The 27,215-nt window shown below is 44.4% G+C and overlaps 1 protein-coding gene across 1 annotated transcript; it reads right to left on the bottom strand.

The window, feature by feature from the left end:
- Nucleotides 1-27,215, bottom strand: ZMPSTE24 (zinc metallopeptidase STE24). The gene is made up of 10 exons (XM_090057833.1): nucleotides 27,020-27,215; nucleotides 23,661-23,807; nucleotides 20,448-20,534; nucleotides 17,426-17,542; nucleotides 16,875-17,027; nucleotides 14,644-14,785; nucleotides 12,776-12,939; nucleotides 9,880-9,984; nucleotides 7,871-8,014; nucleotides 1-6,489 (listed from the first exon to the last, which is right to left on the bottom strand). The coding sequence occupies exons 1-10, from the start codon at nucleotides 27,140-27,142 to the stop codon at nucleotides 6,265-6,267; spliced, it is 1,407 nt and encodes a 468-aa protein (XP_089913959.1). The 5' UTR covers nucleotides 27,143-27,215; the 3' UTR covers nucleotides 1-6,264.

The following is a 27,215-nucleotide window of genomic DNA, read 5'->3' as shown; positions in this document are numbered from 1 at the left end:
TGAAATTCTTGAACCAACACATTTATTAGAAGTAGAAAGTTACAGAAGCCCAGTGCTACAATTCAGCGAGACCAGACAGATCAGGCAAATGTAGAACCAAATCACAAAAAAAAAACCTGCCAAAAAAACACTGGACATGGCAAAACACCTATTAATATTGTAAACATAAGGAAAAGCAAACACACTGGTGAAGGAGGCAAAAGAAGTGCAACATGCGTGTTAGTACATCATGCAAGTGCTTGTGTGTACAAACTCAGCTCTCCTTGTTCTCTGTGGGTGCCAAATAGTAGGTGCATGGGAAGAGGGTGGTGCTGTTTTGCACGTGGGATGTGGTGGTGTCTGACTCCTTGTAAATGGATTTTCCACACCATGAAATGGTGAAAATGGAGTAGATAGGTGCAGGCCTCTGGCCACAATGCTTACCTGTTTCCCACACCATCTCTACCTTCTCTTTTTGGAGCTTCAATTTATTCTCAAATGTCTTCCTCTCCCATTGCTTTCCTAAACAAATTGTCCTTTCATTTTTGGCCCACTGTCACTCAACATCATCCATGCTTCACTTATATCCCCACTGAAGAGCATTCCCTTATTTCAGCCAACCTGGCTGCCGCCATTGAATGTGTCCCTCTTAAGGGCCGAAGAGGCTGGTGGGGCTTGTTAGATTTACTAAAGCGGCACATAGGAAGAAAGAACTGGAATAATTTCTGCTACAAAGTTCAAAGAGACAAAGCGAATGAAGAATGAGTGGGAAGCTACTGTTAGAAGCATTCACAGTGGCTGCTGGCACCGTGAGTCTTGTATGGCCCATAAAAGTTCAAGAGGATGTACAAGTCAGAGTGGGGAGGAGGGCATGTGGGAGAGCACACAAAGGGCTGCCAAGACCAGATAAAAAATGATCGCTGCAGTCCCTTGGGGGTTTGGCTGGTATTTCACTAACAAATGACCAAGACTCAGAGAAAGCACCTGCTGCAGACAAGAGTCTCAAGCAAACCTCAAGCAAAGAATAAAGCAGTTCCCTCCTAGATCACTTTCTTGCTGCTGTCCCAGGTGCAAGGAAGCAAGACTCTCTGCAAACTGGCCAGACCGCCTAGCCACAGGTTGGAATTGAGCACTGGATCTCCCTCGGCACAGCACACGAGGGAAGTGTCTGGGGCCAGGCCCACCAGATCATGCAGTGTGCCTGCAAGCCATTTTCCATACCCAGTGATGCGCTGACCTGGATTCTAAGCTGCATACTAGCCATGTTTTCTGAACAAATGTAGTGCTGCACAACTGAAACATTAGTGGGTGCTATACAGAGCTGAGATCTCTAAAGCTTTACTCTTGTCTGCCTGGCAGGTCTTCATTAGAAAAACTGGCACTTTACTGCCCAGCATCCCTTTGTTCTCTGCATGTAGGGAAGCATACTGTTTTCAAAACAGCAGGTGACATGCTGAGAAGGAAAGCACATACTAAGGGAAAGAAAGACTGCTCCCATCACCAGAGATCCCTTCACTATGCTGTCCATTGGAATGGGCTCCTGTTGGGTCGTCCAACAGAAGTTCAGGGTTATAGTTTCATAGTTGGTAGGGTCGGAAGGGACCTGAGCAGATCATCAAGTCCGACCCCCTGCCATGGCAGGAAAGGATGCTGTGCCCAAATGGCCCTGGCTAGGTGATTGTCTAGCCTTCCTTTTGAAGACCCCAAAGGTAGGAGTGAGCAACACTTCGCTTGGAAGTTAATTCCAGCTCCTAGCCGCCCTGACCGTGAAGTAGCACCTCCTGATGTCCAGCCTGAACCTACTCTCTTTCAACTTATGGCCATTGCTCCTTATTACTCCCGGTAGTGCTTGGGGGAACAGGGACTCTCCCATTGCCTGCTGGTCTCCCTCGGCAAGTTTACAGGCAGCCACCAGATCCCCTCTCAGCCTTCTCTTGTGGAGGCTGAACAGGTTCAGGTCCCTTAGCCTCTCCTCGTAGGGCTGGCCTTGGTGCCCCCAGATCATGTGAGTGGCCCTCCTCTGGACCCTCTCCGTGTTGGCCACATCCCTCTTGAAGTGCGGGACCCTGAACTGGACGCAGTACTCCAGCTGCGGCCTGACCAGTGTCGCAGAAGGGGAGGATCACCTCCTTGAACCTGCTCATGATGCATCTATGGATGCATGACAAGGTGCAGTCTGCCCTCACATCTGTCCTTCTTGCCATGGACCTTGGAAGATTCTTCAAGCTCCTGCAAGGCTTCCAGAAGGACAACCAGGGTGCTGGGGAGATCACCAAAAATGGCACAGAGGTCCTTATAAGAAGGGAAAGTTACTATGGTGCATCCAAACTTACTGCCCCGCAGGATCACCCCTTAGTACATCTACCAGAGATCCCTCACCTTGGCCTGGCATTGTTTCTCACCATACCTGTACCCCTTGGCTTGCCCATTTCTGCGACTGCTTCGTACACATCTGTGTTCTTACAATTTCTGCAGAGTTGGGCTTTTGCAGCCTTTTCCTGAAAGGGGAGAAGGACCAGTACCTCCTTCCTGCTCCTTTCACCCTGGAGCATTGTGGCCTTGGGACATATCTCCCTTTGCACAAAAGCCATCTTTGTCCACTCTAAATATATCTGAACAGAAAAAGAGGCTGTGTCCAAAATAAACTGAGAGCTTAAAATAGGGTAGAGCAGGCTTCTTGGTAGCAGGCAACAGAGTCCAAAACTTGCCAGAGCAACTACCAAAAAGCAGTATAGGATTGGTGCTAAAGGACTGCTTTGACTGACAGAAGCAAAGCTGAATCCAACACTAGCTTTACATTGTTGGCTTAGGGTTTATTATTGCTTGCAGAGGTGGTGTTAGTCCACTGACACAGACATTAAGGTTTGTTTGGGGGGGGGAATAGGCATCTCCTTTCGCCACCAAGTGAACAGACATCTATGCCCCTTGTTGCATCACAAATGCCAAACATTTGTGGTTGTGACAAAAGTAGTATCCATTTTTTGCTATTTAGCAGTAGACATCCATTTGCTTTGTGAAGCGAGAGCCAGGGCAGCCTGGAGCTGTCTGCATTCCCCAGTCACCCTGGGCAGGTGCTTCAGGAGCCTGATCCTGTGCATCCCAGGAATTCCCATTCAGGATTGGGCCCATGAAGCCCTGGGAGTGCTTGCCAGCCTTCCCCTCTCTCAGAGACTTGTCCCCAGGAATCTCTGGAGTACATCTCCCCAACTGGAGAAAGTCAGGGTTTCCTGCCTGAAGAAAGCCCCAGAGGGACAAACTGCCCAGGTACTCCCAGGGCTTAAGGGACCTGATGCTGCACAGGAATTCCCAGGATGTGCAGGATAGGGCCCCTCAAACCCCAAGAGAACATGTTGCCCATTATCCCACCCATTAATGCTGCACGACAGTGGATAACATGCGTTTTGTCCAACGAAGTGGACCAGCTGGGCACAGCTGATCTGCTTCATTTGACAATATTTATTTCTAGTTTTCAGCCACTGTGTGTGTGGACATGCACAAACATGTCAGGAGAATTCCAGTTCTATTGATAAAACTAAGGTACCAGAGACCTTAGTCAGGCTTTCCACATGTTAAACTAATGACTAATTTATTTAAGCTATAGCTACAACATACCCAGACTAGTTATTTACATGGATGAGATGTTTTTGAACATGTAAGGTCTTAAATATTTGGCTGTATAACTGCAAGAGGTTAAAAAAATGGGGAGTGGAAAAACACCTTCTCCTTTTTTGCTATATGCACTTAAGGCTGCACATCTGCACAAGCCATGGATATTCTATGCACAAGTGATTTAATTCACTGATCTGGAGAATTTAGTCCTTACAGATTTTTCATCCAAGCACTTTGCCTCCTTTTTAGGAGCAACAGGCTGATGTTCTCTGACACCACTTTTGCATTCGCAATCCATTTAACTACATTAACGCTGCAAAAGTAAAAAGGCAATTTTCATGACCAGCTTTCTTGAGGACAACACAGTTATTGTGGTCATTTAACTCAACATGAGACTAATGCACAACACTAGCATCATGTTGCTTCACAAGCACAAAACACAAAACAAGGCATTTAAAACCAAAAGAACATTACAAGAACTAAAACAATAACATTACAAGAGTGCTGTCATGTTCTGCGGACATAGCTTTAGCTTCTCACTCGACTTATACTTAGTGCAAAAGCATCCTGTGAATAAAGCCAGGGTTCTGTTAGCAAGAAAGCCACCCAGAATATTGTTTCAGTACCAAAGTCTGCTTTACCAGTGTAATTTTCAAGTTTAACACATTACACTTCTTGTTTGGGCTTTAAATGCTTTTTTTTCATTGAACCAAAACAATCATCACAGAAACTAAAAACCTCAAAGCAAGTGAAGAAAAAAACGCAATGTTAAAAAGTTAAAACATATTAATCACAACACACACCATTCTTAAACTTAGTTTAACTTCCTTGCTTAAAAAATAAATGTATTGTGTGCTGAAGAGAAGCATGACATATTCAAAGACACAAACACATTTTTTTTTTATAGCAAAACAGCAGCTAGAACCAACTGAGAGATCAGGCACACAACAGCATCAGAATTTGCTCCTTCAAGTCAGTTTTCTCACTTACCATGGAGCTGTTTGTACTTTTGAGAATATGCCAAACAAGTTACCACATCTACTGAATCTGGTAGAGACAAACAATACTTTTATATAGAGCATTTACGGTGTTCAATTTTGATTTGCACATGTGGAACTTCACACACAAGTCCTGGTTTTAGTTAATTGGAAACATTTCCCCCTTTTCTCTCTCAGCAAGTAGTTTAAATTAGAAAAAAGAAATTACAACAGGTGGCAAGAGAATTCCCCGATTTCACAAACATTTCATTTGGAAAAGCAGGTGACTGCTTTGTACAATGTCATTTCTGGATTAGCCACTTGATTCTTCTTCACTCCATTTAAACCTATGTTAGGCACATCCAATTCACTGAAGTAAATAATACCACAGTGTGTATTCTGGATATTGCAGCCTGGTTGTCTTTTACATGATACAACTATACTGAGAAATAATACATTGTCCAATGTTCCATCAGGGCTGGGGGGCGAGGGGAGCAAGAACTCTCAAAGATCCACATTGGGCTTTTACACATCCTGAAACTGTCCCTCCATCACACATACCCCTTCAGCCACTTGCCTAAACCATCATTTTCAGATCTCTGCTGATGCTCTAGCAGTGGGCAGCTCTGCCACTTTTTTTCCAAATTTGGTCCTACATGCACCTGCTAACTCCCTTTTCTCTGGAATGGGTGAACTGCCCTCTTGTATGTCTTACTTGTGTAGCTGATGAGGAAATTATGGGAGTGTGAGAAGGAAATACAAGGGCTAATGAATGTAAAGCTGTTGCTTCTGTTGTTTTTTTTTACAAAAGGTAAGGGAAGGGCAAGAAGTTGGCAACTTTCCCTCACTCTGCTCCTCTTCTATAGATCTCACTGGTGCTTCTCTATTAACACTTCAATGGTCCACAGACTAGGAAGGGGAATGAGCAGTCCTTGGAGCTTGACTCAGAGCCCTGCTACCAGTCTGCTGGTTACGGTGCACGAGTGATGATTTTATTGAGAACAAGATCACACATTTTTGCAGCTGGAATTCATTTCAATTTCCCATTCAGCGAAGGAGGCAGTTTTATTACATCTCTGAAAGTAGCATTTTCATCCACTGAAGACACGGATCTTAATCCAGGGAAAAGAGCTCACATCTTCATTCCAACTTGCTCACTTGTTTAAACATTTGAACAGTGATTGGCTAGGGTAAACTATTTTCGCAGAAGTCAAATCACCCAATTCATCTTCCCTGACAACAGCTAGTACAGGACTGAGGCACCGCCATTCGCGTTGACTTGGGAGGAAAGCTACAGCTGGGTGGAAAGCTACAGCTGGGTTTACCAAAAGATACTGTGAAAGGATCAAAAGCCACATTCAAGCTTTGCACAATCTTAAGAGGTGGGCACTTCAGGAGCAATGAGTGTTAATTTCCCCAAAGTCTGCTCTACAATCCAAAAATCACATTTCGTGGAGAAAGGCCTTCAGATAAGTCCATTCTCCAAAATCAGACCCACAGGTTATTTTCTTTTAAAATTCACTTAAATTTAATAACCATTTCAGGGAGTAACTACATTCAAGACAAGGACATGGTACTACTGGTAATGGCGCACTTAAATTGGAAAAAATACTAATACAAAAACCCAAACAAACCCCAAGCAGCTCTGAATTTTGTTTCTGAGCTGGAAGCACCGTCTCTGAACCAATCATGATTCCAGTTAGTCTTGCTTTGAGTCCTTCAAGGCTTGAAGTCTTTCTAACAGAGGAGGATGGGAATAATGCCACATTGAAAATATCCAATCAGAAACAGGGAATCCTAAATTATCTTTGTTTAGTTTGATCAAAGCAGAATACAGGTCTTCAGCCTTCCCAAGCTCCTTGGCAAATGCATCTGCTTGAAATTCAAATCGGCGGCTTAGTACAGTCAAACAGAAGGAGAGAACCTGTGGGGGGAAAATATATCAAAATGACATAAAATCTCAGCAATCTGCAATTTTCTTAGAGGGCTGGAAAGTCATCTGGTAAGAACATGCAATCTGTCAGCAATCAAGCCCGAGAGCATTGACAGAACCTTGCAACTTCTTCAGAACAACCACCACCTTGGGTTCTTTTTCTTACAGACCATGAAATTAACTGAGCTTTAGGAGCATAGTCCAAGAGGAAAAGGTAACTCCTTGCAACAAAAAATTCAGGAGGAAAGCAACTGAGCTCCATGACATGGAGGGTGGAAGCTCGGAGGTCAAAGCATACTCTGGGGACAGGACACTCTGGCATAGCAAAAAATCAAAAAAGCAAAAGTGTTTCCCTACCTTTTCCACTGAAACTGTTTTTGGTTTGGACATGCAAACAAGCTACTGTTAAGGCTAGTTAGGGTGTGGACTTATAGTATTTCAGCTACTTCATTGTCCCTGTCCAACCATGTTCCTCCCTCAACAGTAAACTGGAAGGTAGCTTACACTTCACTTAACATGAGCTACGTCACCGTTACTGCTTGGTAAAAGCATGTACATGAGCCGTTACCATGACATAGCTTACCAATGTTAGAAAGCCAAGGTATATACCTCATGTCATGATTATTTGTTCATGCAGTCATTTCTTGTGTTAATTAGGCTGGAATATCATTCCTACAAACCACAAGAGATGAGACTAACAAAAAAAAAAAAAATCAAACCTAAAATATATTTTATAAAACACTTTTGCATGGAAGCCTCCATGTTTTAAAAAACTAAAATCAGAAAAACAGCAGTTGTGTCATGTGTCATAAATTCAATGATTCTCAATACATTCTACTGACACTCCTCCAGGAAGCTGTTTTAAAATGGCCTTTTATTATTTGATTTTTACATAGTTTTAAAATGATTTCTACAGCAAAATAGAGGTTATAGTGCAGGATACAATCATGGCCTGAAACTGTTTCTAAAATGCATTATCTGCCTGCCTTTCTTGAACTGAATCATATTTCATTTTTTACTTTAATATTTCATTTGCTCTTTTATGTGCTGTTTCTTACTGTAAACCACTGTGAGCTTTTGCTGGAAAGGGCCGCATATAAATCTAACACATAAATAAATAACCTATATTTTTGTGTTATGATCTTGCCTACTCACACCACTCAGAGATTGTTGCAGTAAATTATAATAGGATTTCCAGACCACTAACCATAACAATTAAGGTGAAGTGCTTACATAATACTGCCACCAGAAATTCCAAACAATTCCTTGTAATAATAATACCAGGAAAAATGATTAAGTTACTACCTAAGCAGTCTGATATTCAACTCTCTCTCTTTTAAAGAGATTATTTTTCATAAAAGTTGTTATTTACCTCATTATAAGGTGAAAAAATGAACTGGAAGATAATCATCAGGCCTATCAGGGTAGGTTGGGTCTCATAGAAACCAAATGCAGCAAAGAGTTCCTTCCGTCCAATTAATACAGCAAACAAGAAGAAACAGAGAAAGGAGTTCATCTAGAAAGAAACAATATTCCCATTAAAATGGGTCTTTTAGTTTAGCATACAATTATTGATTAAAATTCTTACGTTACAGTTATAATCTGAAATAAATGTATTTTTTGGGGGAAAAAGCATGTCATTAGGCAATTAAAAACCTCTTATAATGCATACAAAGTGGCTGACTTAAGACTGCAGTCAATCTTAACTGAATTTCCCAATTCTCAAGTCCTTGACTTTCCAGCTTTCATGTTGTAGCTCTACAACATAATTATAAAGTTAGTGTCCATTAAGCAAAAAGGAGTCTTACAAAAAATGGAAACTGCCATATTACTCGGGTGGACTATAAAAAAATTGTATGGGCAAGTAGAAAGAAATCAGGAGGGTCAGGTCACAGATTAAACACTGGACGGCAAAGCTAACATGTTTAACGATTTCTTTGCCTCCGTCTTCCTAAGTAGGGACCGGAACAGCCACCTCCCTGCTGGGCCCCCCTCGGGCCCCAGGGGAGGCACACCTGGGCCACGGGTTAGCGAGGATTTAGTTAGGGAGCTTCTGGAGGGGTTGGATGTATTCAGTCAGCCGGTCCACATGATCTCCACCCTAGAGTTCTAAAGGAACTGGCCGAGGTCATTGCAAGTCCCCTGGCACGGCTTTACGAGCACTGGTGGTGCTCTGGTGAGGTACTGAAGGACTGGAAGAGGGCCAACGTGGTTTCCATCTTCAAAAAAGGCAGGAAGGAGGACCCGGGAAACTATAGGCCGGTTAGTCTTACCTCGATCCTAGGCAAGCTGTTTGAGAAAATTATGCTGGCACACATCCAGGAGGGGCCAGCAGGGGACTGCATGCTTAGGGGCAACCAACACGGGTTCATCAGTGGCAGGTCCTGTCAGACCAACCTGGTGGCCTTTTACGATCAGAGCACCAGATCGTTAGATGCAGGGGTAGCAGTGGATATAGTCTTCCTGGACTTCCAGAGCGCTTTTGACACTATTCCCCTGTGCACTGCCAGGAGTGACCAGGAATAACGGTCACAAGCTGGCAAAGGGCAGGTTTAGGCTAGATATCAGGAAGCGCTACTTCACGGTCAGGGCGGCTAGGATCTGGAACCAACTTCCAAGAGAGGTGGTGCAGGCTCCTACCCTGGGGGTTTTTAAGAGGAGGTTAGATGAACATCTTGCTGGGGTCGTTTGACCCCAGTATTCTTTCCTGCCATGGCAGGGGGTCGGACTAGATGATCTGCTCAGGTCCCTTCCGACCCTAGAAACTATGAAACCATGAAACTATAAACAGAACAAAACAAGAAAGCATACAAGTCACAAGTAAGAGGAAGACCAGAGACAGTGTAAGTCCCTAACTGAATGCAGCATGCAGTCCAATAATGATGCAGAGAAAGCTGAAGTATTTGCCTTTTTTTTCTACTTCAGTCTTCACAAATAAGGTCATCTACTAGATGACAGCCTAGATAGAAGCTGGCCTAATTATTCTGAAGTGGCAGAATATGTTAGAAATGACTTAAAGCAGCTGGTTGTTTTCAAGTCAGCCAGGCTGGTGTGGATGCAAACTAGAGCAACTCAAGAAAACGGCTGAGGTAATTTCAGAGCCAAAATCTTTGCCCCAAAATTCAGGGAGTAGAGAAGGAATGGAGAACCAAGGTGGTCAAGGAGCTGCAATACCCCCTCCCAAACCAGACAAAAAACCGACAGAGCTGAATGGCCCACAGCACTCCCAAGGCTTCTGCCTGAGAGATGGCCATTTTGCAGTTGACAGCATGATTAACAAGCATAATGAATAAGTCTGACACGCAAGAAGTAGTAAGACAATTCTGCATTACAAAATACAATAATTAAGATGATACTCAAAGACACTCCTCGAGTATTTACCTGGCTGATGACGATATTTTTTATGGTGTGACCTAGCTTCCAGTGACCCAGTTCATGGCCAAGCACAGCCAAAACCTCTTCATTTTTACAACCTTGCTTCTTATTCTGCATACAGCAAAAAAAGGGAGAAAAAAATCTTAGTATCACCATTATCTAGAGTATCTTAACTGTTAATTTGCTTTTCCCATCCCAAAGTGAGGTTATTTTCCTCCTAGCGACAGAGGAAAACAAAAAAGTTAATAGTCTGATTTTATCTCTTTTTTTATATAGATTCATACGGCCATCTACAATGCATAACTCTGTTGTACTTAGAAGCTTTAGAACAATGTTATATAGATGAGGGGTTGGCAAACCACAGCAACTGGACCCAGATTCAACCCATGCAGAACCTGGATCCAGCCTGTGGTGGGAGGCAGGTAGAAGATAGAGAATTGGTGACACTTAGAGAAAAAATGAACAAGCCCCAGAAGTTCAATTTAGAGGGGCCATGTTCTGCATTCCCAAGCTACCTGCTACTGTCCCAGCTCCCTTTGCTCTGTGCTGAGGGCTCTTTACTGACATCCTCAACACCAAATCTGTTGATTCCCACCACAGCCGTGCTGATTCCACTTGGTGTTGGTGTAGCACATAAGCCAAGAAGCTCCATTAGGAAGGCATCCACTAAACGCACCTGGTGTGGCAGCAGAGGTAGAGCCCACAGACAGCATCGGATGGGTTCTAAGCAGTGATCTGCATTCATAAAAAGTTACCAACCCCTGGTCTAGATAGTGATTTGCGTGTGCACGAGCGTGTGTAAACCAATCATAGGCAGAATTCTTCTAAATTCCCTAATGGGAAAATCAATTTGCTTATCTCTGAAAGTACTAATCAATAAACTGATTTTCCTACTTTGAGAGATTTTTAGTCCTTTCCTTCTGTTGGTGAAAAGAAAATTTGGGAAATATCTGTGTTGTTAAACACTTTCACCATTAGCTTTCCAGCTCAGACATGGTCCAATAAGATCAAAATTTTGGTCTTGAGGCAAAGAAAAAACAAAGTGGAAGCCAGGGGCTGTTTCCTCAAAGGAAGCAGGGTAATGAGCAATGGGCCACCTCGCCCTGGGAGCTCCATGGAAAGGGGAGAGACCAAGGGAGAGCTATTTTTCAGATAAGCGAAAGGTCTGTTTCGCTGACCCAGCTTTCTCCTTTATGCTGTTTTTGCAGAAGAGGCAAGCTTAATTGAAAAACATCATTTGCAAGATGCTAAGTCCAAGTCTGAGTGAATTCCCGAAAACCTTTATAATAGGTAAATCCAGGGTTAAGTGAAACCCGCCATTTTATTTCAAATGGGTTTAATTTCATAGATTTCATAGACATTAGGGCTGGAAGGGACCTCGGGAGATCATCGAGTCCAGCCCCCTGCCCAAAGGGCAGGAAGTTAGCTGGGGTCATAGGATCCCAGCAAGATAAGCATCCAATTTACTCTTGAAGGTGTTCAATGTAGGTGCTTGAACCACCTCCGCTGGCAGACTGTTCCAGACCTTGGGGGCTCGGACAGTAAAGAAATTCTTCCTTATGTCCAGCCTGAAATGGTCTTGCAGGAGTTTGTGACCGTTTGACCTCGTCATCCCTTGGGGCACTCTGGTGAACAGACGTTCCCCCAGATACTGGTGGTCACCCCTGATAAACTTATAGGTGGCCATCAGATCACCCCTGAGCCTGTGCTTTTCCAGGCTAAAGAGTCCCATGGCTCTCAGCCTGTCATCGTAAGATCTGTTTTCCTGACCTCTGATCATGCGCGTGGCTCTCCTCTGGACTCTCTCAAGCTTCTCCACATCCTTTTTGAATTGTGGAGCCCAAAACTGGACGCAGTACTTCAGCTGCGGCCTCACCAAGGCCGAGTACAAGGGGAGAATGACGTCCCGGGATTTGCTCGAGAAGCATCTATGGATGCACGCCAGCATTTTGGTCGCTTTACTAGCCGCAGCATCGCATTGCAGGCTCATGTTCATCTTGTGGTCAATGATGACCCCCAAGTCTTTTTCTTCTGTAGTGCTAACCAACGTAGCACTGCCGAGCCTATAAGGGTGCTGCAGGTTTTTCCTCCCAAGGTGGAGAACCTTGCATTTTTCGGTGTTAAACACCATGAGGTTCTTGTCTGCCCATTTGCTGAGCTTGTCCAGGTCAGCCTGGATCACCTGCCTATCTTCTGGCGTGGATGCTTTGCCCCAAAGTTTGGTGTCATCAGCAAACTTGGCCAGTCCACTCCTAACTCCAATGTCCACATCATTAATGAAGACGTTGAACAGTATGGGTCCCAGGACAGAGCCTTGAGGGACCCCACTGGTTACAGGGCACCATGATAATAAATTCAGGCTTTAGTCAGACAGAACAGGTTTGCTTCCTGTCCCACAGCTAAACTGTAATGGGACAGGCACAGGGAAGTTCTTCCTGAATTGAAATGAGGAATCTCTTTCCCAGTCCCTGAAGACTTTAGACAGGAAGACTATGGCACTGATTGCCAAGAAAAGACGTTGGAAAGGGAAAAAAGCAGGTTTTGAGGCCTCCAGCGGAAAACAGGTGATGAACTTGGGCTTACTGAAGGAAGAAATGGCATAGAATCATACCATTCAGAACCTCGAGAGGTAGAAAAACACCAACAGAGTTCTCAAGGGGTTATTAGGAATCTCAGGATAAGGTGCTTGACTTGCTGGTGTCATACCCATGCACAACCCCAGCAAACCCGTTATTTCAAAGATGCTTCTGTAATTAAATCATCTGGTTTTGTTTTAAGTGCAATTCTGGTTTTGTTTTTAAAGTTTATTCAGACCTATAATAAAACATGCAAAAGACAAAAGGGAGAGTTCTCTGGGGAATTATGAAAAACAACATGAAAAGGGAATAAAAATTAAGCTCACTTTAACTTTGGACTTTGTCTCTTCATCTTCAGCATCTTCACTTCCTTCTGATGGTTCTTTGTTCAGTGCAGAGTAATCTTCTAGAAGGGTGTCAAACAGCACTATCCGCTTATTCTTGAAGAAGCCATAAAAATAAGCATTGCTATGGGAAGAGCGCTTCGAGCCTAGTGGAGGAAATTTACATTAAAAACAAGGGTCAAAACACTTTGTGCTACCTCCTATTCACTAGACCTCTCAGGGGAGTCCTCTCATTACATAAACTGGCATGGATTCATTGCAAAAGTTAGATTGCATACGCAGAACACAGAAGAACTCTCTCGCTGGATAACTTATAACCCTCCTTTTGCTCTGAACCTGCCTCCTTCATTCTTTGTCAATTCCAAGACAATTATTTAAGACATTTTTTTCTGCTGGACAATGCAAATAAATATTTTCCTTTTTGTTGGAAAGTACTTACTAAAGACTAAATCCTTGGTATATTTTGGGGGAAAAAAACCTGTTAAAAAACACCTGTATTTCATTATTACGTGGAGTAACTTTTCGTACCATTTGGAACTACAATACTAACGCCACCCATAAAAGCTGGTCCAAAGCACTATGAGTTCGGTGGAAAGACTCCCACAGCAGGCTTTTGATTAGTTACTAAGTTGGCACTATATCAAAGAACATTATAAGCAGAGTTAATTATACCAATCGGGGGGAGTGAAGGGGCATGGGTGGGGGGCTGGGCAGATCAATGCCCCCCATGGTAAGGGGGGGAAGGGGCAGGCACTGTCCAGTGGGGCAGGTGAGGGGGAACCCAAGACAGTGCTGCGGCTTGTTGTGCAGGGTGGCTCCCACTGCTGCTTGCACCTTGGGAAGGCACAGGGTGGGAGGGAAGCATGTACCCTGGATCTGTGCAGAGCAGGCAGGCTGCAGCTGCCGGCTGGAGCTGGTGCTCCGTGCGGCTCTTCTCGGTGGTGGTGGGACTCAAAGTGGGCACCAACAGCACTGCAAGGGGACTGCAGCCACCCCAAATTTCACCACCATTCCACTCTCAGCACTGCCGCCAGCTGCCTGGTGCAGCTCTGGCTCTTCCCAGCTCATGGGTGGAGGCAGGGCATTGAGCAGGGCTGCATGCAGCAGCCCCCACCCCCGGCCCATGTGGATCCAGGGGCAATCGGCCCCTCCCCCCCACCCCTGCTTGCCCTCCCAGGGTGCAAGCAGCAGCAGGAGCTGTCCCCCACCATACCCCTCCCCCCCAGATGGGCAGCCCTCTCCCACATTGCAGGGGAGTATTGATCTGCACCCCACCCCAGCCCCTTCCTTCCCACCACAATGGACTGACCAGCTGGAGGCAGCTCTCCATGCTGCTGGGCCATGCTCTTTGCTGCCTACATGCTGTGCTGCAGCTGTGTGCAGCACAGGCATTTATCAGCCAAATTATCAGCTCCATGGCGCTGGTATCCGATACACCAAATTTTCTTTGCATCAGTACTGATCTGAGTCGGATTGATGCATCAGTGCACCTCTAAAGAACACGGTATACTTTCTTGTTTAAGGTCCTAAAGTGAGACCTAGGAGACCTGGTTTTATTCCTGGCTCTGCCAATTATTTCTTAAATAATGGTGGGCAAGATCATGATAATGCTTACATATAAGAAAACCGAATCAAGAATGTACAATCATATTACTGGACTATATTTAAATTGTCACTAAGGTACAAAGTGTTATAATACACCTTCAAGGATGTTGACAGCAATCTCATAGAAAAGGGATCCCACGTGCCTGGACAGAATGTACCAGTTTGTTCTGTTGAATGAACTGCTAAAAGAATATTTAAAAAGGTTAGCTATCTGTGGCCTCCAAATAACAACTTAAGAGCCTCACCTTCTACAACATAGACCTTAGTCAAAGGGAAGTCAATACTCTTTGCCATGACTTCAATTTCTTGTTTGAGCTCTCCCTCAGGAAGTGGAATGAATTTATCAAACAAAGGGGCGATGTAGTCCGCATAGATTGTAACAAGGACCTACAAAGCAAACACAGGTGTTAAAACAAGGCACAGAAAAATCCTGGGTGAACTAAATTGCAGTTGCTCATTAGCAAAATTAAATCTTAAAATTTGAGAATATTTCTACATTTAGTTCTTCTAATACACGTGAGGGTGGGGAGGGGGGCGTGCTGTGCGGAGCTGCCTGGCTTGGCCTAGCCTGGGTGAGGGGGCCGGCTGTTGCTGAGCCGCAGCCACTGGTGAGGACCCTGCCCCCATTGCCCAGGCTGAAGCAGCTGCATCGCAGAGCCAACCTAGGCCCCAGCGGCTGCCACTCGGTGACAGGGGAGCTGAGCCCCCTCCATGAGCGCAACCTGGCCTGGCACATGCAGGCGATGGCTAGCCAGGCAGCAGGCTACCCAGGCTGGCTCGGAGGCACAGTGGGAGCTTGCGTGTCTACAGTGAGCCCCTGTGGTAGGCAGCTGCAGGACTCTGTGGTGAGGGGGTGGGGGAGGAGGAGGAAGAATCCCTCTCTGGGGCTGGGTATCACCACAGAGCCCCCCTCCCCGCAGCAAGGGATGAGGAAGGGGAAGAGTCCCCCTCCAGCACCACACAGAGTCCCCCTGCCTGCCTTGCAGTAGTGGTGGGGGGAGGAGGAAGAGGGCATCACAACCCAACTTGTGAAACTTGATTAAAACTGGAATATACCCTCTTTTTTTTTTTTTTAAACAGGCTACATACCCTCGCATCATTTAAGGTTTGTTATCAAGGGGTTATCAGGAGAATTTTGGCTAGAGATTAGAAGCAGCTTTCTGACTATGTGGGTTGTCAAACATTGGAACAAGCTACCGAGAATAGTTGTAATATCTCCATTCCCAGAAATCTTTAAAAGTAGGTTAGAGAGAAACCAAATATAAGTAATTCATAAGTAATTCCACGCCCCACCCACCTGGGGTGTATGGGCAGCAAATCGCAGCTCTGCCCCAGCTCCAGTCACTGCTGCAAGATCCCAGCCCCAGAGCAGCTCCCTGCCAGTACTGCTGGGGCCAGTCTCCATGGAAACCCTGGCCCCACCCAGTCTCCAGATGTCTCCATGGAAACTGGCTGCAGAAATGCGCGTAGGGGCCGCTGGGAAATGGAGTCTGCTGCAGGCCTGATCTGGCCAATGGGCTGGACTTTGCCTGCCCACAAAGCAATGAATACTGAAATTCAGTTTCTGTAATTGCACAGCAGTAAACACAGAGGGGAACCATTTGAATTATTCACCTAATAATGGGTTCTAAATTAACTAACCATTCAGAAAGAGATCAGTACGAACAACTCAACAGGCAATGGTGTTTAAAGGCACAAAGATGGTAGCCATTTAATTTACTTATTTATATAAAACTTCATAGCCCCCAAATTTGTTTTCAATTTGCATCGGAATAAAAATGAGATATTCTGACATCCGCACAAACACACAAGAAACCCACCCCAAAAGAGCCAACAGCCCACTGGCCTACCTTTCTCATATTCTGGAACAAATACCTCAACCACTCTGCTCTCGGCTGGAGTAGGCCACTTTAGAAATCCCATTAGACTCATAAATCCTTCTCACTTAATGCCTTATCAAAATGCTTTAGTATTTTTATGAAAAACTTATTTCAATGAATTTGCATTTTTTAACAACTATACCCCTCAAAAAAAAAATCACTAAGCTTTGCTATTCAATAACTTGAGCAGTGATCTAGAAAAAAAATCATTAGAATTACTTGGGCTTTGATATAGCCAAATGCAAGGTCATGCATCTAGGAGCAAAGAACAGAGATCACACTTATGATAAGACACAAGAAATGCGTCCTGGAAAACTTGAACTTAACAGTCATGATAAAAGCCAACTGTACTCTAAATCCTAGTTTCCTAGGAGTTTATGTGGTGGATGACACAGCAAATGCAACATCTGGATGTATAAACTGGAGAATTAAACTGCCTTACTTTCTAAACCAAAATGTTAAAAAAAAAAAAAAAATTCAACTGATACACAACTGCATTATAATAAAGATTGAGAGTTTTGAATGTTTCTTCTGTGTACTGTATTCTGCAAAGAAACTAGGATTTGAAAGACAAAAAAATGTATCTCCACACTCACCAAAGAAACAACCAATGTGAAAAGCCAGGCATAAATGAAGAAGTAGTCTCCCCCTATTTTAATAATGTAAAGCAGAAGAGATGTCACCGGTAATAGAATACACTGTGTCACAACAAACTTCTTGATGGCATCCTTAAAAAAGAATCCCAGTGTCTGTAAAGAAAGGATATTCATATTGTAAGTATTACTGTACTACAGCAAGTTAACGAATTGGATGGCTGCCTCATGTTCAGAAACTACCATAGGCTATAAGTAGATTGCATCAATACATAATGGGAAATACTCTGAGATCAGGCAGAAGGAATCTCCAGGTCCCAAACCAAGGCAGTTACAGATCTGTCCACCTGGCATTTTCAGTAAAATACTGATGCAATGCAGAAAGGTTGTTTTTATAGTCTATCCCAACCATGTAGTTGGCTCCAGTAAAAGGTACCACCCACAAAAATCCTCAGCTCTTGCATATTTCCTTGACCATCATGCCTACAACATCACTAAAACTGATTTGGTAGTGTTCAAGAGAGTTATTTCAATACAAGTATATTCTACAATACCTGCTGATTGAAGCCATGTTTTTCCTCTATAACGAATGTATTATACAGACTCCATGGTAGGCCCGTCACTGCACTGAAGAGCGTAGCAAGCAGCAAAAACACCAATGACTGAACAATCTAAATGCAAGAAAGAGAATTCCTACTTGTAAATCTTCTACATCAGTGTTATTCCTCTTACTACCAATAGTAATACTGCTCTTACCACCCATAGTGGATGTAATGGAAATAGTGTAAATGGAACTGGCTAGTTGTTAAAGACAGAGAGAAATGCAAGCTAAATATAAGGCAATTATTATTTATTTTTTGTACCACTGGAAGGCCTCTTAGAGATATGTAAATTTGGAGAGGACCTGGTGGGGGAAGCATTTATCATGGCTGTGAGGACAGAAAGGGTAAGGGGCACTTTTGCTGAGAACTATGACCTTGGATTCCCCTTCCTAGAAAGATGGCACAGGACTTGTGGAGGGATAGCAAGATATCTGTGGAAGTTTATCTACATCAGAGTTATGTCACTGAGCAACCCAGTGCTAGTATGATCTAATACAATGGTGCTCAAGCTCTGGCCTGTAGACTGAAACTGAAAGGGGCTGCACCATCAGCCCAAAATGCTCCCCACGGGTCTGGAAATCTGGCTTCTAGAGCTGTGGCAATTAATGTTACTGCTGCTTCCCTGGCACCAAAGTTCTGGACCTGTGGGGAGCCCTGCAGGCCTAATGACACAGACCCCTGCACTGGACCACTGTGGTGCCTGGGGCTGGGCAGCAACTAGATCCTAAGGGCCCTATTGCACTGATAAGCTAACCTGCACTGATAAGCTAACCCTGCACACCAGCCCTACACTGTATCAGAGCCAAAGACCATCACACCCGAAGGATTCAACCCTCAGTCTGGCCTTGCACCACTTATCCAGCTCACAGGGACAAAAGGTTGTGCACCACAGATCTAATAAACAAGCAGGCATAAAAGTGACAGGTTAAAGATACCATAAGACCCATGAGTCATAGGCCCCTGCTACATCACACATGTTATGCATTTAAATGGTTAACCATGCAATAAATTTAGACCAGCAACACACACTAAGTAATTATCACACCATGAAAATGATTATCCAGCTATGGAAAGAGCCAACCAGCTACAAATGTTAGTGCTTGAAAATGTGCAACTCTATAGCTGGTTTCTATCCAGCTTTAACTTGAACATGTAGCAGGGCCCTTAGGAAACAGTGACCAGTGTGCTCTGAGAGTAGGTAGGGGTTTACTGAAAGCACAGCATATTGTTCAAGCTCAGACCAACCCAAACAGTGCCCTCAAAAATGAGATCTGCTGGTAAGGGCCAAAGCACATTTCTCTTAAATGATTCATATTTGTGTTCAGCAGCTTACAGATTTTGAATACAGCTTTTCCCTGGTCCTGTTGTAACCTGGGCTTTCCAACTAGTCATCTAGGTACAGTGACACATGCCCTAGCATCTGTAGCAGGCAGTGAGGCATCCTCTGAAGAACCTTATATCTACACATAGGCTAAAGGAGCATTTTCTGTACTTGAATTACTTGTGTCCCATAAAGAACCTGAGGAATCTGAAGGGATTTGCCTTGTGGCAATGAGCGTTCCTTAAGTCAAGATGAGTGCCAGTCTCCTTGGGAAAGAAGAATGACAACTCTTCCTCCAATGTTCTTGAAGGCCATCTCTTTCTACTGCTGAAAGGAAAGGATTCAGCTCCTTTAGATCAGGAGTCAGCAACCTACAGCCCATGGACCACATCCAGCCTGCAAAGAAGTTGACTCCAAGCCTACAAAGGTCTGACGTGGCCCAGGGGATCAGGCAAAATACAGCTGTGCCAAGCCACCTGTATCCTTCACAGCACTCTCCTCTCTGCTGCTCTCCTGTGCCTGTGTTTACCCTTGATGCAGAGTGGCCAAGCACTTGTGGGGAGGGTAAACATAGGTGGCTTGAGTGCTCTGGCATGTTCAGAGTTGTGGCCCATGACAGAGGGCCAGGTCAAAGGCTCTGACCCAGCCAAAGACTGCCAAATCCTTCTCTAGATGAAAGGAGGAGGAAGTAGGCCTGACTCAAAACTGAATGGAACATCAGTCATTCAGTCTTTAGCAGGCAGTGACCAAAAAGAAATATGCTGCTTCTTGTAACAAGGCAGGTGTTAATGTCTAAGCGGGGTTAGGGAAAAAGTTCTCTTTTTTGACTGGTTATCCCATAGCTGCAAGTATCCTACCCCTTCCCCTAAAGTAGCTGGTGCTGTTTACTGTCAGCATGGATAACGGATTAGATAAAATCGTTGTTTAATCCTGTATAGCAATTCTTACATTCAGTCTCAATAATATTAACATGGTCTCTTTCAGAGGCAAAGGAGGGTCTAAGCCAGTTCTCCACTCACTGTATACCACACAAGTAAGTTCTTACTGAATGACTCAAAATGAAGTAGAACTTAATTACCAGCCTGAACCATAGTCCACAGAAGTCACCAGAATCTTTCTACCAACTTTGCTGGTGTTAACTCAGCCCTATACCTAGGGCTATTCAACAAAAGGTAGATTTTAGCAGAAGGAATCCTAGAACTATGGAAGAACGATGTTGGGATATGTAATCACCATGGCAAGTGACTGCCATGTTAAAATTCAAAGGCAAGACCCTGAAGGAAGACAATGTTTTCAAGCTTAATATACATATTTTCAGAATTTTTCTGTTTTTGAAGGCCTTCCTGTGTCCATTCTGAGACTGCAAAAGGGTGCCATAGAAAAAACTGACAGCACCAGCTTAGTTGACTTTAGACATCAAAGACATGGTGGACGACAATTCTCTCCTCTGTAAGACACTAGGTTGGATTTTAGATAACAAACTGAGATTTCATCTTGTCATCAATCCTCAGAAGAAATATCTAGTACTTTTATCACACAATCACTGGACCCCCCAATCCTGCTTTTATTAAAGTAAATGAGAACAGGATCAACTTATTTTTTTAAGCACCCATAGTTTCACAACCCATTGTTTTCAAGAGCACAGTTGCCTACCTCATATTCAGGTCCAAACCCAGCACGACCAGATATTTTTTCAGACACATTCCAAAGGAAAGGAATTCCTCCACAGAGGAGAATCAACTATAAGAGCAAATACATAGAAACACAATATAAAAGCAGGTATTATCTCAGAGTACAAAATCATGTTGACCAGGTAAGTATTTTAAAGGCAACTTGGAAAAGTCTTATAGTCACAACTGGTTTTCTGAGGCTCTGCAATCTGACTTTAGTATGTGTGTGTGGGGGGAGGGAGGTTGTGTACTCTACACTTCTTAAAATTCAGATCGCAAATATGGGTCCCAATTAGGTCATCTCATCTGAAACATTTTGGCCGGATAGTTCAGCTTCTAACTTTTTAGATTCTCAAGGATTATTAGAATAAAGCTTGAAACAACATCCACCCAATATAATCTCCTGTCCTAAAAGGATTCTGGAGTCAGACCCCTTAAGGTTCAAATGAATGCCATTATTGCATTATCCTGCTGGGAGATCACAGAATTGTCCATCTTCAAGACCCTTTTGCATCCTGAGAGCAGGTTATCCAAAACATACAGGAGCAAACAAAAAGGGGCAAGCCTTGGAGATCTCCCATAATTTATACCTCCTCTGAAAGACTCAAGTCAAACTGTACAATGCTCAATTTCTCCCACATCAACTGATTTTGATCTGGGATTTGAACATCTGAGTGCAGTAATTTCAAACCCAAATCTTAAACCCTTGCACCATGGTTTTTCCAATCTAGAGGGCAAGGTTAGGGAAGCACCACAGCCAGCAGCCTTCTGGAGGCCATATAGAAGAGAGAACTACACAGAAAAGAATGTACCAAAGAAAAGGTAATAAACAGGGCTAGTGATAGCAGAGAACTTCTAGTCTCATCACCCCCAGCACTAGGTGAGGGGCAGATCCAGCAGAGAGTACTGGGATAGGCAAAAAAGGCACAAGAAAAGTCTGAATAATTATGAACCAAAGCAGAACTTTGCAGGGCTGGCCCTGGCTGTGAAACCTGAAGAGGAAGAAAAGGTGCTACAAAATCACATAGGCTGTGAACAGAACTGCAGGCTGAGGCAGTTCTCCGTGGCTGTCAGTGTTCCCAATGAAACAGTGCCTAACTCCCTATTTCAAGGGCATGAGATAGCTAAACACAAAGGCACTTTTGAAGGGGTTCATAGCATCCAAATGAGCTGGCAACATCCACCCCTTGTTCAGAGCACTGAAAGAGCAAAACAAGCTAGCATCCTTCTGAACACAAATTCACAATCTCATTGGCAAGCTCCAAATGAGACCCTTGGCTTTAGATCTGCAAGCCCTAATTTCCAACTTTAAAAGTTTATGAAGGGGATTAATGATATTATTTATTTGCTTAAGATAACAGGGGACTAGATTCAATGATCCACAATGTTCTTTCCAATCCTATGTATATCGCTATGAAAACCAGAGAGTGGCTGTTTGAGCACTTGATATCTATATCAGTTTGCAGAACTTATTCGCTTTTTTGGTTTTTTGGGAGTGGTACCATGATACTATCTGTCCATTAATAATACCACTATTCACTGTTGCATGACAAGAGAAAAGTAGTACAAGTCTCATTTTACCAAAAACGTCAGAGATACTCATGAACATCAGTATATACCAAGAACTATAAACATATAGGTCACACAATTCACAGAACCACAGAAAATGAGGGTTGGAAGGGACCTCAGGAGGTCACATCTAGTCCAACCACCTGCTCAAAGCAGGACCATCCCCAACTAGATCATTCCAGCTGAGAGCTTGTCTCTCTGGGTCTTAAAATCCTCTAAGGATGGAGAATCCACAGCCTCTGGGTAGCCATGCTCCAAAATTTGCCATAAAATTCATGTAAAACATTCAAAATGGAGAAATCAAGAAATTAACTGTGTTACCTTATGTTCTATAGTGTATTGCAAAAGTCTTTGATGCTACACGGTTTCACAAGAACACTATTTCCCATCTTGTTTTATAATTATTTCTGCATCCTTATAAAAATAAATGTTTTACGCTATTATTTTAATAACAGATTTATAATATAATTTAGTTGTTACTTTGGGAGCCACACTTCTAGAGGGCAACAGGTAAAAATATTATTTTTGCACACGTAAAATAATATTTTTCAAAAGAATCTCTGTACAGAGTAATTTACAGCAATATAGTTTAACAATATTTTATTTCACATTTAGTTTTATATAATTATGAAATGTTTATGCAACTTATTCTTAAAGATCTCAAACAATAAATGTCCCAAAACACTGGATGCAACTATCTTCTAACATGATTACCTTTCTATCTTTAAGTTAACCTAACCTAAAAATAACCCTTCCCCACCTCCACAAAGACATAAAAATGTAAAAACCTAAGATAATATTACAAAGGGATATTTTAAATGACATAACATAATGGAAATGCAGTAAGTGATATCAAGCAGGCACAATTATACATAAATATTAAGCTATTTTTATACAGCTAATTTAATATGGCAACTGACAATGTATACTTCCTTATAAGTCACAGTTCATTGATTACATTTTACTGTGCAGTTTTATTGTCACAAAATTCACTTTTTTCTCCACTATAACACTTTAAGATGCTACATATTATTTTATTTAAGAAACGATATGTAATAATGTAATTACAGGCCTAACTTAAGTTATACCTGGAAGAGGACAGTTAAAACTGTATAATCAACCTTTGCATGCCTTGTGTTTTTTAAAGTAAAAATTCAATACAAATGCACACATACTGCTGGTGTGGAGGGGCGCAGGAAGGTGAGGCACAGAACAAGCCTAGCAAACTTGCAAGCTCCATTGATAATGCATTACTACTTGGTCAAAATATGTTTCTGTTTGTATTCTACCTTCTAGGAGGGAAATACGGGAGGTAACGCATAAATAAGTAGATTGCGGTTATGGGTGTCTTCGTATTTGGCGGCAGGGGGTGGGTTGTGAAGAGGAGGATGGTGTGACCATTTTTGTGTTGGCTAAACAAGTTGCGTTTAATACAGCAAGACAGCTAGTAATAATAGAGTTATAGTAAAATTTCTCAATTTTAGCTAAATGCTGCACTTCTATACTGAATTGGTGAGAGCACTGGCCCTAGAACTCCATAGTAACATTAAAAGTCAGATGTTTTATATTCATATACAAGTTACAAAGATAAGCATTGTATAAATCTGAAAGCAGTTCAGGTACTTACAGTGCCTTCCACCTCCGAATACAGTCCTGACCAAAAACTGAAAGTACTTTTATCCAATTGATACAGACGAGATTTCTCAAATGTTTCCGAATCCATAATCTGTCCTAATTCCCATGGTACATGGGTTGTTGTTCTGTACACCCTCCTCTGAAATAGCAAGGGAGATGACTTAATAAAATTTTATATCAGATTATTTACTTGTATTTCAATAGTCAAATTGCAAAATCCAGAACACTTTTATGCACAGGTCATCATGTAAGTCTATCAAGGTAACAGTCTGTTCTTGACTGACTAATTCTCCATCAAACCACAAATGCAATTTCAGACCAAGAACTGACAGATGTGTTTATATTCATTCCTAGCCTTTAAAAATATACACAAAAATAATTTTCTATAAATATCACAGAAATAGCTTCCAGTCCAGAACATGAGTTCTGGAACTGTAACAATGTAGAATGCCAATCAAAGGGAATTTTAATTTTCCCTTCTGATGCACGTGTGGGACTCCCAATGACTTTGCTGAGAACGTCAAGTGCAGAAGTATGGCTCAAATATCATAAACCAGGGCTTTCATTTCACTTATGGGAAACAGAATTTCCCCCCCGTTCTTTAATGATGTATTTGAATCTATAAGAACACAAGTATGTTTACAGTTGTCTACTAGGCTAAGGAGACCTCAACTGTCCTGTCTTTCACTGCATACCTCCCTAGAGACAAGTGACAGGCAGCTCCTACCAAACTTTCGTGCAAGCGTGAAAACTAGAACTGAAGACAGTGCCTAGTAAAAGGCTTGCTAATGCCATCAGCAACAACAATGCTTTCTGCTTTCACCTTAATAGTCCCTTACTTATGATGTTCTCTTTCAACCACTTCCAGCTGGTATGCATGTTCAGCCAGTGAGTCACATTTTGGAATCAAAGTCATGCTTTCCACAATATGGTCCCCCAGTCTTCACGTATGACTTGCCATGTCATTCATCAAGGAACAAAGAAGGCATGTGGCCTTAATAAAACACTTAAGGCTCGAAGAAGGTCACATTCCCAAACAATACAGATGAGTACAAAAAAAATGAACCGTCTTTATAACAACAACAAAGCAAAGGTACCAGAGCTGGCAAGGGACAACAGGGAATTGTTAGGTGGTTGCTCTGAGAAGAATTTTAAAGGGGGGAGATGGATCAGAGTGGATCAAATGGAAATGACAAGATAACACTCCTCAGAGTTTTTCATTTTATGTGCTTTTTGGTTTTGAGATTGTTTGCCAGATAATAAATAAGGAAGAGACATTACAGGGATCAAAGCTTGAATCCTGTTACCTACTACACTGGCAATATATGCAGCTTCTTCAACTGTGCTGCCAAAGACTTTATATTTTCTTCCTTATCATTGGCTAAAGATACTGAAGTAGCATTAAGTGTAATAAAAAATCCCTATGGGACCTACCAGAAATACTTGCTTGCTACATCTGATGTCAAATACTAGCTTCCCAGAGGCGGGGGAAACTCAACAAGCAAACAACCACCACTACCCACACACACACACACACACATACACACACACACATCCTCTGAAACCTTTTTTAAGGCCACTTCTAAAGTCTATTAATATGGAGCAGGCAGGGGTATCAAGGATGCAGCCCACAGGCCTGGTTTGCCCCAAGGAGCCATCTGGCTCACAGGGCTCTTACAGGGGCAGGGCAAGTGTGGGCATGGCTTGCTCAAATATCATAAACCAGGCTTTCATTTCACTTATGTGGCAAATTCCCAGCTGAGGCCGGGTGGGCGCAAGGAGAGGTGGGGCGGAGGCTCCTGCTGCTGCGAGCTGCTTGTGTGGCTGCTCAAACAGCGATTCGTGCTGCTGTTCTCACTGCTGGTCTGGCAGGGCATGTGCCTTCGGATCTGTGTGGGGTGAGGTGGGCGCAGAGCTGACCCAAGCAGAGTGTGGGGCACTGTCCCTGTTCTGAACCCACGTGCCCCAGACCTGAAGAAGCTGCCACTGCCATTTGTAGCAGGGGGGTGAATGGGAAGCAAATGCCCGGATGTGAAGCAAGTAGTGGCAGCATGGAGTCGCCTCAGCTGCTCTGCCCAGCTCCACAGGGCCCCTCAAAACGCAGGGCCCAGGGTAGCCACACTAATTCACTGCCCCCAGGATTGGCCCTGGGCAGGCAGGATGGGCTTCACTGGGCTGCATGGTCAAGCAGCAGTGTCTTCACTGGGAGGATGGCAAGTTTTCAGGTGGCTGCAGCCTCCCCATGGCCCCCGCTCCGCTGCCTGCTCACCCTCCTGCAATGCACTGCTGCTGCCTGCCCAACCAGGCCAGACTGGGCACTGGACAAAGCTGTGGGGAGGTGGGGGCCGCTTTTCTGCAGGCAGCACAGCAGCTCCACTTCATGCCTGTCCTGCCCTAGCTGGGCAGGCAGCGGCAGGTCATGGGGAGGGTTGTGTGCCTGCGGAGAGGGGGCACAGGGAGGCTGCAGCCACCTGAAAATTTGCCATCTGCCTGGAGTGTAGCCCAGTGCAGCCTAGCCCTCCTGCCCCGCCCCACCCCACACAGATTGAAGGCACAAGCCTCCCCATGTCCTCCTGCACCAGCAGCAAGAGCAACGGCATGAACTGCCGGTGGAGAAGTCACACAAGCAGCTCGCTGCAGCAGGAATCTTTGCCTCTACCTCCTTGTGCCTGCCCGGCCCTGGCTGGGCAGCACTTCTTACTACAGTCCCTCCCTCACCATGGGGAGCGCTGATCTGCCCCCCCTTGCACCTTCCCTTCCCCCTCCACTTCCCCCACAACACAACCAGACACACCAGCTGCAGGCTGCTGCATCCAGCATCTTAAAGGAACCAATCTCCCGTTCGTAACGCTGCTCCTGTGGGAAAACTGGTCCCAACTCATGACGTTTGGACTTGATGCGGTTTTCAAGTCTGAGGCTACCTGCACATGGCCTTTGTACCCCCAGTATGTCTGCTACATATATACCGACTGATGCTCCAGCCAGGCCAGAAACAAGAAGGGCGGCTGATGAACTGCAATAAAGGCCACACGTGAGTGTGACTCATTACCCTCATATTTGAATTTTTTAAAAAGCCACGTGACAACAGTGGAGCGTCCCAGGGAGGAGAGCTGGGCTCCGCCTCTCCCGGCAGTGGAGTGGGGTTTCCAGCAGGCTCCGCAGCACTTCCAAGTGCCGGCGGGGCCCTGCTGGCGGTTGGAGGGGAGCCCAACGAGACTGGGCTGCACCACGCAGCTCCCTCGGCGCGGACGAGCGGCCCGGGCCGCCCCCAGGCTTGGCAGGAGAAGGCACGTGAGGCCGAAGGAGCGAGTCCCGCCGCCGCCGCCCCCCCGGGCCCGGGCCCTCACTGACCTGCCGGTGCGCCAGGAAGGCCTCCCACAGGTAGACGGCCCAGGAGAAGAGCAGCACGGAGCAGAAGATCCGCTTCTCCACCGGCAGCTCGGCCCACAGCTCCCACGGCAACGGCAGCGCCATGGCTTACCCGCGCAGCCGGCGCCGCTTCCGGCTTCCGCCCGCGGTGCACCCCTCACACCAGTCCGGCCGCACT

The sequence above is a fragment of the Crocodylus siamensis genome, chromosome 7 (assembly GCF_052110815.1).
Source record: "Crocodylus siamensis isolate JL-2025a chromosome 7, ASM5211081v1, whole genome shotgun sequence".
Lineage (NCBI taxonomy): Eukaryota > Metazoa > Chordata > Crocodylia > Crocodylidae > Crocodylus > Crocodylus siamensis.
This window is presented reverse-complemented; position numbering and strand designations above follow the sequence as displayed.

Coding starts and splice junctions, on each gene's coding strand:
- ZMPSTE24 (XM_090057833.1), bottom strand. CDS start 27,142: ATGGCGCTGCCGTTGCCGTGGGAGCTGTGGGCCGAGCTGCCGGTGGAG. Junction 17,543..20,447: donor GGTTTGGACCTGAATATGAG/GTAGGCAACTGT, acceptor TCTTGCATTTAG/ATTGTTCAGTCATTGGTGTT. Junction 8,015..9,879: donor AAAATATCGTCATCAGCCAG/GTAAATACTCGA, acceptor GTTTCTTTCTAG/ATGAACTCCTTTCTCTGTTT.